The 12,528-nt window shown below is 32.1% G+C and overlaps 1 protein-coding gene across 1 annotated transcript in view; it reads left to right on the forward strand.

Moving 5' to 3' along the window:
• RpS13 (ribosomal protein S13) overlaps positions 1-5,957 on the forward strand; it is a 35,126-nt gene extending 29,169 nt beyond the window's left edge. The window contains exon 5 of the mRNA XM_035364734.2: positions 5,883-5,957. Within this exon, the coding sequence (XP_035220625.1) occupies positions 5,883-5,916 (34 nt within the window). The 3' untranslated portion in view covers positions 5,917-5,957. The remainder of the gene's footprint in view (positions 1-5,882) is intronic.
• Positions 5,958-12,528: the final 6,571 nt, after the last annotated feature.

The raw sequence follows: 12,528 nt of genomic DNA on the forward strand, positions 1-12,528 counted from the left end.
TCCATTGCAAACCAAAACCAAAATTCAATTAATTATTTTTTATATAAAGTACTCACCTCTTATATATTTAAACACGTACTGAGGGTCACCAAATGTTAGATGCGACTGTAAATGTACACCATTTTGTGCATTCGTCAACTCATTTCTACCTAAATAATGTCTCAAAAATTTGAACACAACCAAACAAGTTTATTCTACCAACTTAATAGCGTTTTACAGCTGTTGCCACTCAAGCAAAACTAAAAAGGAAATTAATATTACACTAGTTGAATGAAGATGAATAATGCTATTCCATACAGGGTTAAATTATATGTATAGTAGACGATCAATAATTTGAACTAAATTTTTATCAAATTTGCTTAATTTGAATTAAAAATTTGACAAAAAAATTTTTTTCCTTGTTTAATGGAGATAATGTATTCTATATTTAATAGTTTGTGTGTCAAAATCATTTGTGTTTCTTTTCTGTGTAAGGAGGCACATGCCTGCATTTCTAGACTATTGCATTTTTGCTAAACATTAGTGGCTTGTTGTCCTAATGTCCACCTGTTATCCGTGCTTAATGGACAAAGCTCCCTGGCCTAACACATTTCCTTGGCTTCATTCAAAAACCTTTATGAATAAAGAGGGGGAGAATCATTTGTTTATTTGTTATCAATTTGCTTAGAATTTCAGAAAAACCTGTCTTTACTGCAGATTCTAAAGACCTGTGTCAGTTATGCCTGCAGTGCAAACAAATAATAATAATAATAATAATAATAATAATGCTGTAAAATTTCTTCCTCACTGTGTGGTGTGAACATGTAAAAATTCAAGATGTCTTACACGTGGGAAGTACAAAACTATAACTTTGGAGACAAAGGTATAGAAATTTAAGAAAGTGGAAAACTGCGAATATAAAACAAAGTAAGCAGCTGACTATGGAATTTAAAAAAAAAAAAAATACCTTGCTAACTTATTTGGGAAAAAAATCAATTTTAGATTCATGGGAAAAATCTAAATCTGCTAGAGGAAGGAAGAAACACATGAGAAATATGTCCCCAGGAGATCTAGAAAAAGCTGTAATGCTACGTCTCAAGAGGCTATATCTTGAAATTTTCGAATAAGTGTACCGCTATTGCTGACAAAAGCCAGTGAATTGGCAAGACGAAAGATTATTGAAGGTTTTAAATGCAGTGATGGGTGGCTTTCTCGATTTAAGTCAAGATACAGTATTTCTTATCATACTGTATATGGCCAAAGCTCTGATATAAACAAAGATGTATGCACTGATTTTGGTTGGAAACTGCTAGGGCTTTTCTCTACTTAACTGCTGAAAGATATTTTTAATGTGAACAAAACTGCATTTCTTTTATGAACTCTTGCCAAACAAAACATTACATTTTAAAAGGGTACTTGCATAGAAGGTAAAAGCAGTAAGCAGAGGATTACAGCTTTAGTTTGTTCTAGAATGGGATTTATATTTCATATTATTATTCTTGAGTTAGTGATTGGGAAGTCTTGAATCCACTGTGTTTTAAAGGAACGAAGACTGCTAGTTGCTTATGTATCCAATACAAAAGAATGGATGGCATGAGACATCTTCAGTAAATGGGCAGTTTTTGAAGGAAAAGCATCTTGTTTGTGGATAACGGAGTTTGTGGATTATTTCCACAATAACTTTTCTGAATTGAGTTCCATGCAGGCTGAATGTTTGCCGCTGCAAAGCTTGAATCACTGAATCTGCAACAAATAATTTTTTCTTTAGATTGTGGTGAAAATTACAATATTGTTCTGCTAACAACTATAAATGATTGTTATGCCGCATGTGAAGCATAATTAGTAATTGCTTTCACCATGCTAAATTCATGCACACCAAAGAAATATTCTTAAAGAATGTGATGATATTGATACAGCTTTTTCTTGAATTTGAGAAATTTTAATGTGATAAAATAACTTTTCTGATTATGTAAGTGTAGGTTAAGAGTTGGAAGTCTGTGGAAAACAGTAGCAGTGGCATAATAAAAACTATCCGAAAAGAAGAAAAAGATGATACCTTAGAAGAGAATGCAGAGTTTGTTAAGTGACTTAATAATCAAGCCATAATGGACTCTATAAGAGCATTTATTCTGGTTGAACCTACCTCTGAAAATGAATTGTTTACTTTAAAAAGTGTAGTTCATATTTTTAAAGTTTACTTCCCACTGCATATTTTCTGCTTCATTTTATTATTAAAGTAAGTTTTTAGTGTTTTTAATATGTCTAATTTTGGATACCATGGTATATTTTCTGGAGTTACACATGCTAGGAAATTTTTCTTCTGTGAAACACTTTTAAAGTAGATTTTTTGTCTTGTCTTATTATTGGATAATTGTCTTGTCTTATTATTGGATCTCTTTTTCTGAGAACCTTTAAGCGAAGTTAACAAACTCCCACTGTATAGGAATAGGTGCATAATTAGAAGATGCATTTTATTTCCAATCCGTGATGTTGTTGTAAATGTTTATCAAACGAGATATTGTATGTTTGAGTGACACTAAAAGCATTATTTCAGCTATGCTGAAGATTTATTGTTTTGACTTCTGTCTTGTTTATACTATGTACAAAATTAAAATTTTGTTAAACCTGTGTTATATTTTGAAAATTCTTGTTAATGTTAGTGAAGTTTTTTCGTTTATAAAGTAGAGAGTTTTATCTTGTAAATGGTTTTTCTCTGCGCTACTTCATCATAAAATTGCCAAGGGACCAGCTTTTGTTCTTACCAGTTCAGGTTTAAACAGCTCTCACTGTAAAGCAGAAGATGTTGAATAACGAAGCAATGGCAGGATAGTTTGGAATTCTGCTTGCCCAATTAAGACTAATGTGCTTAATTAATAACTGGGATTTACATCAAGTCTTTCATTGCTTGTATATGTGAAAGACTATTCTGTATAGTCCTCTGCCTGTCATTTGATTGATTGTGTTGTTCGTGCTGCAACAACACAGTCTTGGACATAGTTCTTGGAGCTGTAATATGTTACTTAAAATCTGCCTCTCTGACTGCAAAGAGTGCATTTTGATTAGTTATTCATTACCTTGACATTCTCTATTCTGAAAGCTTCTTTGCTAGCATAATGCAACTAAAATAATGCCTATAATACAGTAATAATGTATATTTTTAATATACTTTTTGAACTAGTGAGCATTATATTAGATAGAAACTTATCACAACAATCAGGTAATACTGAAGAAAGCATTTGCAATATTATCAACTTCTTTGGAATGTACTGTATTTTTCCCCTTAAAAAACTATTTTCAAATTTGTACCAGCTGTTGCTAAAAGTGACTGAAAATTCGCTTCTTTATAAATAATTTGTTTCTTTTACACTTTTTATTAATACATTTATCCTATTATGGTTTTTGCCTATGAAAATGGGTACCTGCGTGTTTATTTCATGGCTGTGAAAGTTGGTGGAGATCCCATCAAAATAGGGCAAGTCGTTTTTGCACTATTTTGATCTGGCATCTGTTTATTTAATAAACAATCTGAACTCGACAGAATTCATTTTAGTGCTTTTTTAAAAGGCTTTCCTAGATTTCTCTTTAAGTCATCTTATTTTACTGGAAGCTGTGTTTAGAATGCTATGAGTAAAAATGCCGTTTTATCTGCCACATGCAGATGACAATATTGTGTTCATCAAATTTCACTAATTTTATAGTTAATCCCATAACTTTGAAATAACCCATTGCTTGCTGTTTTGTAGAAGTCAGGTACCAAATTGTAATTACAGTAGAATTCCAGAAATCCGCAAAGCTTGGGACCAGAGGTTGTGCGGATTTCAGGACAGAAAAGATAAAGCATAATATTCGGACTAAAAGTGCAAAATGAATAATGCGTATTAGATATATTTAATTAAATTATTATTACATATAAATTGATTATATTATTCATTGTATTTATTATATGTACACAGCATCGAGGTTTGCCGATTTTGCCTCATGCAAAGATTTCCGGTGTTAAAATCACTGTTGCTGTAAAATTTCAACAGCTTTTCTTTATTTTTCCGTATATCGTACACAATCGTGTCGCAATTCCATACTGTTCTGCTATAAATCGAGGAGAAGCACTGCTTCCATCTTTTGCAGAATTTCCACTTTTTGCATTACCGTCAATGCAACGTGTTTACGTTTTCAACGTTGGAAGCAGTAAAATCAGGAGTGCATTTCTTATCTGTCCTTGTATTAAAATGGCTGAAATTAAAAATATTCATAATTTATCCACAAAATATCCGGATAAAAAAAAGGCAGTACTAAACAATCTTGTGAAATGAAATAACAAAACAACGTGAATTGTGAACTTGTACCACAATGCAGATTAGAGGGAAAAAAACTTATCTTATTTTTTAAGGTTTTTATATCAATAATCGTTTTGACTCATTAATATTCGGTAAGTATTTTTTCCTTCGATATTTCATACTCAATGTTGCTGTTTCCGGAACCTATAAACTGAATGTTTATATTCTGAGAGGCAACATGGATTTCAGGAGTTGGCGGGTTTTTGGTATTTGACTGTATTTATTTTAAAATGCAAGGTAAAAAACAGCAAATTATAACAGCAACAGCTAATTTATAAGCTTTTTTATAAAAACAAAATGTGGCTTATCGGAAATCAGTTGGGGTTGCATCAAACCAAAGCACTGTTATAATTGTGTTGGCTACATCATGCTTCACTAAATCACACTGTTTGGCAACAGTTTCATGGTTGACAAGATAATACATAAGTACCTGGAATGACTAAAATGTTCACTTCCATATAGATAATTTTGTTTGCACTCATTTTAAATATGGTTGTATCATCATTTTCATTATTGTATTTAACACCTTCAAAAATCTGTGGCATTTCTTACATCCTTTGCATTGATAAATTTCACCTGTCAAATAGCATATTTGTGTTCAGGGCCACAGCAGTCCACTATTTAAAATCATACCTAATGTCACAGCAGAAAGTTGTAGCTTGGGTTATAAAAAGCCTTTGAGATTATTTTAGAAGTGATTGCCAAATATTTTCCATTCGAAATAGAGAACTATTAATTGTACCAAATGACTGCCAAAGTTGGGCTTCTCCATTAACATACAAAACTGCTAACTTTTTAATTTTAGCCTTTATTTAAAAAAGTGTTTTCTAGTAATAAATGGAACTTTATTGAATGAATAAAACTTAAATTGTGCATATTCTGTTCCTCCACCTCTAGTGATTTCAGACTAATTTTTCTTGTTAAATTTTATCTAAGTTGTCTTATATACTGAAGACATTTGTAGGTTTTTATATGAAGATTCAACCAGTGTTTCAGTCAATATTTATATTACTTCATTTTATGGGACATTACTAAGTTTATCCAGATAAATATTATGTACACTAATTATTAATTAAATTTCCATTGTATTTAAAAGTATTCAATAAATAAGAGCTTTTTTTTTCCTATTCAGGATTTTCTTAGTATAAAATTCTAAGAAAATTACAAAATAAAATTAGCCTAAGAGCAAAATTTATAATATCTAACTAAATACCAATGTATTTTACATCAGAGGTGTACTACAAATAGTTCAATAACCTGAATCATTCACTATATAAGTCAGTTTGGAGCTCTTTTGAAATGGCATCACTGTACAACATGAAAACTTCCCAATTTTTCAGATTTCTTGATTGGGAGATAAGACAGTTAAGTACCAAAAACCATATGTTCATGTAAAGAATAAAGAATGTGTTATTTCAATTAATGCTAAACCAAAGACATTTCCAGATATATATGAATAATAGCTAATCAAAGTGCTTTTATCTATATTTTTCATGTAACTAAATTTGATGTAATGTATAATTACAAAGAATTTTTATACAGCTAATGTAAACTTTTTCTCTTTTGCAGTGAATCATCTACTGCTTCAGCTATGGTTGCATAAAGATACAGTAATGTAATTGTAATAAAAAAGTTATAAAAATATTTTTTGTCTTTCATTCAAATGTAGTAATTTTTCATGATTTGAATATAATTTAAAGAATATTTTGTATCCAAACACAGTAGATGTTTCGTAATGTTATTCACAATTTATATCATCTGGGTATTGTAGCCGAAGTTCCTTCCAATTGCATGCGCAGACATACAAGGCTTATCGTGATTAACAATTCATTTAATATGATAAATTTTTAGAGTAAAATAAAGTCACCAGATTATGTAAAAAAAATTATAAATTATTAAATCTGCAGACAACTTTGTTTCAATTTCAGTTAGCCATTTAAAATTGGGCCAAAAAAAAACCATAGATTTTGAATAAATATCGATTTTAACCTTTTCGCAACGGCGCACCTTTGTTTTAGACGCTCTTGCGGAACGGAAGAGAATCAAAGGCAGTCACCGTACAGGATGGAGGTTTTGCATCGCTAAGCCTAATTTTATAACAAAAATCAGAAAACCAAAAGTTTCGCTTCTAGCATCATAATTTTTGGTATCATTTTAAATTATTACTTGAGCCCTTAAAACATTTTTTTCTTTATTTTACACGAAAATGTACTTACAAAATTGCTCATCTTCTGAAATAATTTTCGGAAGCGCTATTCAAATTATTCCAAAGTTTTAATTGATAAAATCCATCAATAAAGTTTAAAATTAATCAAAAGAGCACAATAAAGACTATTTACAGTAAGAAGTAACAAAATTTAAAATGAAAACGTGTGTGGTAAATCTCGAAGCGCAGAGAAGTATCACTTTGTAACTCTTAGAAAATGTATCACTTTTTAACTCTTTAGAAAATGAATCGGTACTCTCAATTGCGTTAGTAAATCGTTCACTAACCATACTAGGGTATTCTTCCTCTGATAAATAGTGCCTTCCCGCTATAATAGACTGGAGGTGAGGCTTTCCTAAATAAAAAAAGAAGGAACGGAAATATATCTGAAGGCAATGCAAAACGTAAAAATACTCCACACAGTAACCCTAAAAGACCGTACATAGCAGAGGGAAAAAATAGAATAAAAAAAGGAATTGGATATAAATCAGATACAAGAATGTTTTCATTAGCACGCAGCAATTTAAAGAGCCCGCCTCTGTTTACGCTTTCCCTTCGCCCCCCCCAAAAAAAAAAACTGATGAGTAAAATACCGAAGTGAAGTAGAATATATCAAACTCAAGGTCAGGAACCTAAAACTGTGTTCATTTCAAAAGTAATGGACACAGGATGCCATCTAGTGGCCTTCAGAAAGACGCATCATCCGTCCTTTGAATGCGATCTTTACTGATGTGTGGATGGGACGCCTGGCTGTAAGAGACGTTCTTAGGGAATGCGTATATGGGATGCCCATCCTGAAAGGGTTAAGGGCAATCGCCCCCCCCCACAAAAAATTCCAATGGGAAATGATGCTGCTTTAGTTAAATTTTAATATTAAAATCAACCCTTTCCAAGATGGCACTCCAGTCTCCTGCTGTGTTCCTATGAGATGGGGTGCCGAGATTCTGTGACCTCTCCACAAGATGGTGGATGCCCAATACTCATTAATTTTTGCCAAATTTTTAGCGAAATCAGGCTTAAATTTGTATTCTAATTAACTCAATTTTTTCAAATATTGAAGAAAATGCATTTATCTTTGTGCTTGGTGAATTATAGAATAAGTACATATAGGATTTGTAATCATATACATATGTAACAAGATGACGGTTCTGTGCCATTTTATGGTGTGAAGGCTACTGCGTAGTTAGAAAGATGACACTCGAGAGAAAGACTAGTAGACACACGTGGTGAATTGAATATAACTTTTATTGGTGGATATGAACTAATCAAAAAATATTCTTCGTCACACATGATCATGGACATCCGACAATTTTATATAGAATATTGCATTTTAGGTAAGGGATAGTTAGCATGACAAAGCAAAGGGGACACAGTAGCATTTTGATTGCAGGAGAGCTGAAGCTAAAAATGCGTAATTATCCAATATTGAGGCTTACCAAGAGGTTTTGGTTTAGATAGGTTTCATTTCTCAAAATTTTGAGTTCAGGTTCCAAGTTAGCTACATCATGAGCATTATGGATTGATCTAAAAATGACAGGCTAGAAAAGTTATTTTAAGGATAGAGAGGAGGAAATTAAGATGTTACAGCTAGTTTAAATTATAATTTTGATTTACATTATTTTTATTTTACATATATATAGGTAATAAAAGAGGAATTTAAAACAAACTTTCAGTGTTTAGACGACAATTAAAATATTTAATATAAAGCAACAAACCTATACATGCATATACATATATACATTCATAATGAAATTTAAAATTGGTTTTCTGTGTGATATATTCTGAAGAGTACTGCATTAAAAATCTTTGCCCTCAAAATGAGATGCTTTTCCTGAAGCTTGCTTCTTGTGTGTAGTTTGAGAGAGGCAATTCTTCTAATTTTCTCTTTCTCATTAAGAATTAGAAATGGAAAATGCCTTTCTGAAAGGGGAAATGGCATTGGTAAAACTAATGCTTGAAATTGACATTCTCTTCTTGATTACTTTTGACACTGAATTATAGATCGTAATGTCGAGGAGTCTAAGAAAAAACTTTTGAAGGATATTCTGTACGATGGATAGTAAGTATTGACTGCATATCCACTGCTCCTATATTTTTGTTCTGCTGCAATATGGTTTCTCAGTACTTTCTCCTGTTTTGTAATTTTGTTTATTGCTAAAGCCACCAACATTGTTGCTATTCAGATCTTCTTGTAATAAAGCTGTAGTCAGCTTCCATTATTACTTTTATTTTGATATCTTAAAGGGGTCTGAAAAATTTAAATTACACAAAAGAAAAACACCCAGCATGCTTGTTTTACATTACTGAATCCTGCTATCATTCCTTCGTAATGAAATAAAACAGTCAAGGTTAAAATTCAGGTATCATATTCTCATTTATCTTAGTGCCAAGGATATAATCTGTTAGAATTAAAAATATTTACATTTCATTCCATTAAGATTGTTGCATGCATATGAACTGAATATTACTGTAGCATATATGACAAATCCATCTGAAGAAGTTTAATTCGTTGGGAAAAAAAATAATGCCCGAATTTAATGATTTACCTATAGTATAGATTTTGTTTGTTATCAGTTGAACTGTGGAAAATAAAGGTGCATTGTTCATTCCATGTTGTAAGGGTTTTATTGACATGCAGCTAATACGAGAGTTATCATAAACATTAGTATGCAACTTAAATTTTCAGTTTTTTCAATTCAGATGGTTTCAAGAGAAAAATTCAATCTGTCTAATGTACAATAGTGGATAAAGATATATAAAAATAGTAGAATGCACCCACATATAACGATGGGCTACCGTTCTGAACGTTCTCATATATCTCTATCAACTTCTAACGTAATGAGAGGGTAGTTCAGGCATGTAATGAAAAAGTTCAACACAGCAAAGCATAATAAACAGGACTAATGACTGGAACTCATCTCGAGTAAAATTTCCAGAATTAAAATGATATTCAGCAATATTACTGGATTTAAATCAAAAGTATCCGGCCATCCATAATGGATTCTGCCAGTGACATCAAGTTTCTAGAATCAAGATAAGTGTGCAGTCTTCAAAGGTAAAACAATAATGTGTGAGGGAAATGTGAGCTAAATGATTTTTAATGTGAGGAAGTGTAGTAATCACTGCTCAGGAAATTTCTGCGATATTGAGGGGGTTGTTCCGTACGTGATATTAGGGTGAACCGGAAATGTGCAGAAGCTACAGCTGTGCAGCAGAGACCTGGTATATCATGTTTTGTATATCCGGGGACCGAAGAGCACTGCAGAGTTGTAAAAGTCAGTTGGGGAGGCAAAATTTGTCAGGAATTCCAGTAATGTCAGCACAGTGACAGTTCATTGTAAACTTCGAACTCATGGTTTTCATGGCAGAATTGTTGTTTATAAACCAAACGTTTCTGCTATTAATGCAAAAAATCACTAGTGGTTCAAAAATCAACAACACTGGCCATTGTGTTAAATTGCTATCACATCTCCTATACCTACCTACATGGGACAGCACGTCCAGAGAATCTTCATTTCTGCGAAATATGTGTAGCCAGATTACCATCTTTCTAAACAAACTTGAATGCCGAAGAGAAATCATTTACGGTCAGAATGGGAAAAGAGATGTTTTTGGATTTCATGCTGTATAGTTCACTCACAAAAGCATTTTAATGTTTTATTTTTTAACATTTTAAACTTTTTTGTTATTTAAGCAGATAATAGAAAGTTGATAACTTTGATCTCGGACACTGGAGATTCTGAAAACTAAAGAGAAGAAACGTCGAAAGAGGTTTATTTAATTATGGCAGAGAACTCGAGGCTTATTTGTCTAAGAAGGAGGGCCTCTGAATATATCATACAAAGAGCTTAGGTTCGGCACTGCAGGCCTTGGCCCATTAGGGCTGTTACGCCACTGAGTTTAGTTTTTAATATTTATATGCTAATATAACAAATTTGGAGAACTTTAAACGACGAAAAATTCGTAAACAAAGCAAAAGTACAAAAAATGTGATAAAATGCTGGGATCTTCTTCCGCAAAGAATCCGGTAAACGTAAACACTGCTAGTAATCGAGATAATTACCCAAAGGATTTGCATGTTCAGAGGTATCTTACGTTGTTTGTGGTTCCTTAACATTGTTCGTAATTTTGCATGCTAGAGTATCACATTTATTGTGCTGCTTTGCACGCATAATTTATTCACTATTATTTTGTCTGATTCCCATGCTATCTTTTTTGAATTTTCTATCTATGAATAGATGGAATTATTTTCGTTCAATTAAGAGAGTTAGGTCCACCAGTCGCCGAGTGGTAAAGTCCCTGAACACTGGTAGTTCAGTTCGACGTTCGAACCCCACGAACGGGCTGACTGCATGGGCATTTTCTTGGCTTTCCCCATGTGTAATGTGTTAATATGAGCCAGTTTCCCTAAGTCTTCCATGAAGACATCACTCCCTTCCTTATAGTGCCTTACGGCAGAACACGTAAATAATAATTAACATAATTGTCTGAGATAGATGCGTATCTGCATGGTGCATCTTGGAAGGATTATTCCTTCATCGAAAATATGTTCACAACAAAGAGTGAAGACTGATGCCGCCGATTAAGAAGCACATGGAAGGGGAACAAATATTATGACTGATGAATGGTAAACATATTCATTCTTGAGCAGCCAAGAGTATTATATGCATCAGACTATTTAATCATTCCATAAATTTCGTTAATGTGGCAATTGATGCATATACCCATTTTGGAGAATCAAACAGAGGGTTGCCACTCAAACAGGAGAATGAAATTCCCTGACTTTTCCAGGTATATTTCGAGAAAACTCCAGTCTATCCGCGTAATGTTCGTTGGCTGTGCTAAGAGGTAAATTAATTATGGTATTACTTGTACTGTGTAGCAAATTCACTTAATTATTCAATAAATCCCAGAGGACATTTATTCTTAATTATTCTTGGTACACTTTGTTTGATAATTTTGTTTACTTTTCCGCTTAAAAAACTTAATAAAATTTAAGATATATACATTGGATAACAACTGTACGTTTTATTTAATTATTACTCATGATCATCCCCAGTTCAACACGAGGCTAATCTTATAAATCACAACGCAATGCTAAAAGTTACGTTAGATTTTAGGTAAATTTAATTTGTGTGAGGTGTATTCTTAAAAGGCACCTTAACACTTGAAAACACAAATATAATTATAATAGGAGTTGTTTTCTCCACTGAAGATTGAGATTAGAATCTGCCCAATCTGGAATAAAATAAGGCTTTTTTTTGCAGACATTCTGCAACTAAACGAAAGAAAGAAATCTATTTAATATTTTTTTACTAAATTGAGGTATTTTATATTTATTTCGCAGCATACATAAGGAAAAAATATGTGCATTAAATTTCGTGATGTCATCATACTGCTAGAATTAATTTCAGGATTATGCCAGAGAAAATTTCTTGAAATTTGGAAATATTATTTACTAATGATACATAAATTTAGAGGGAAGAAGCAACATTAAATGATATGAGTAACATAAAAATAAAGATAATTACTTAAAAATTTAATTAGAATAATCAACGATATTTTAGCGAATATAGTTATATTACATGGTTATCCTAGATGATTGATTACTATTTTTTTATTTTTCTGCAAAATGACAAGGTATTTATAAAAAAGAAAAGAAAAAAAAAAAAGATTTTGCGGTAAAATCCTAGTATACGATACGGCCTTTGCATGATTTTGAAAATTGTCGCCAAAGAAACCTTTGACAAAAAAGAAAACCGCAAAAATCCGTTTTTAAATTATTGCGAAAAATCCAAGAAGAAACGTTTTATCAAAGAACGTTTTTTCTTGGATTTTTCGCAATAATTTTAAAAACGGATTTTCGTAGATTCCCCCCCCCCTCAAGATTGATGCTAAAGCAAAGTTTAAAGAAATTAAACATTTAGCAGTAGTAGCAATGAAAGCTCCCTGAGATATGTTGTGCAGACATTGAAGACAATAAAGGATTTTGAACTTAACCAATTTATT

This window comes from Stegodyphus dumicola, chromosome 3, assembly GCF_044657685.1.
Source record: "Stegodyphus dumicola isolate Sdum_Otavi_A_Nest chromosome 3, ASM4465768v1".
Classification (NCBI taxonomy): domain Eukaryota; kingdom Metazoa; phylum Arthropoda; class Arachnida; order Araneae; family Eresidae; genus Stegodyphus; species Stegodyphus dumicola.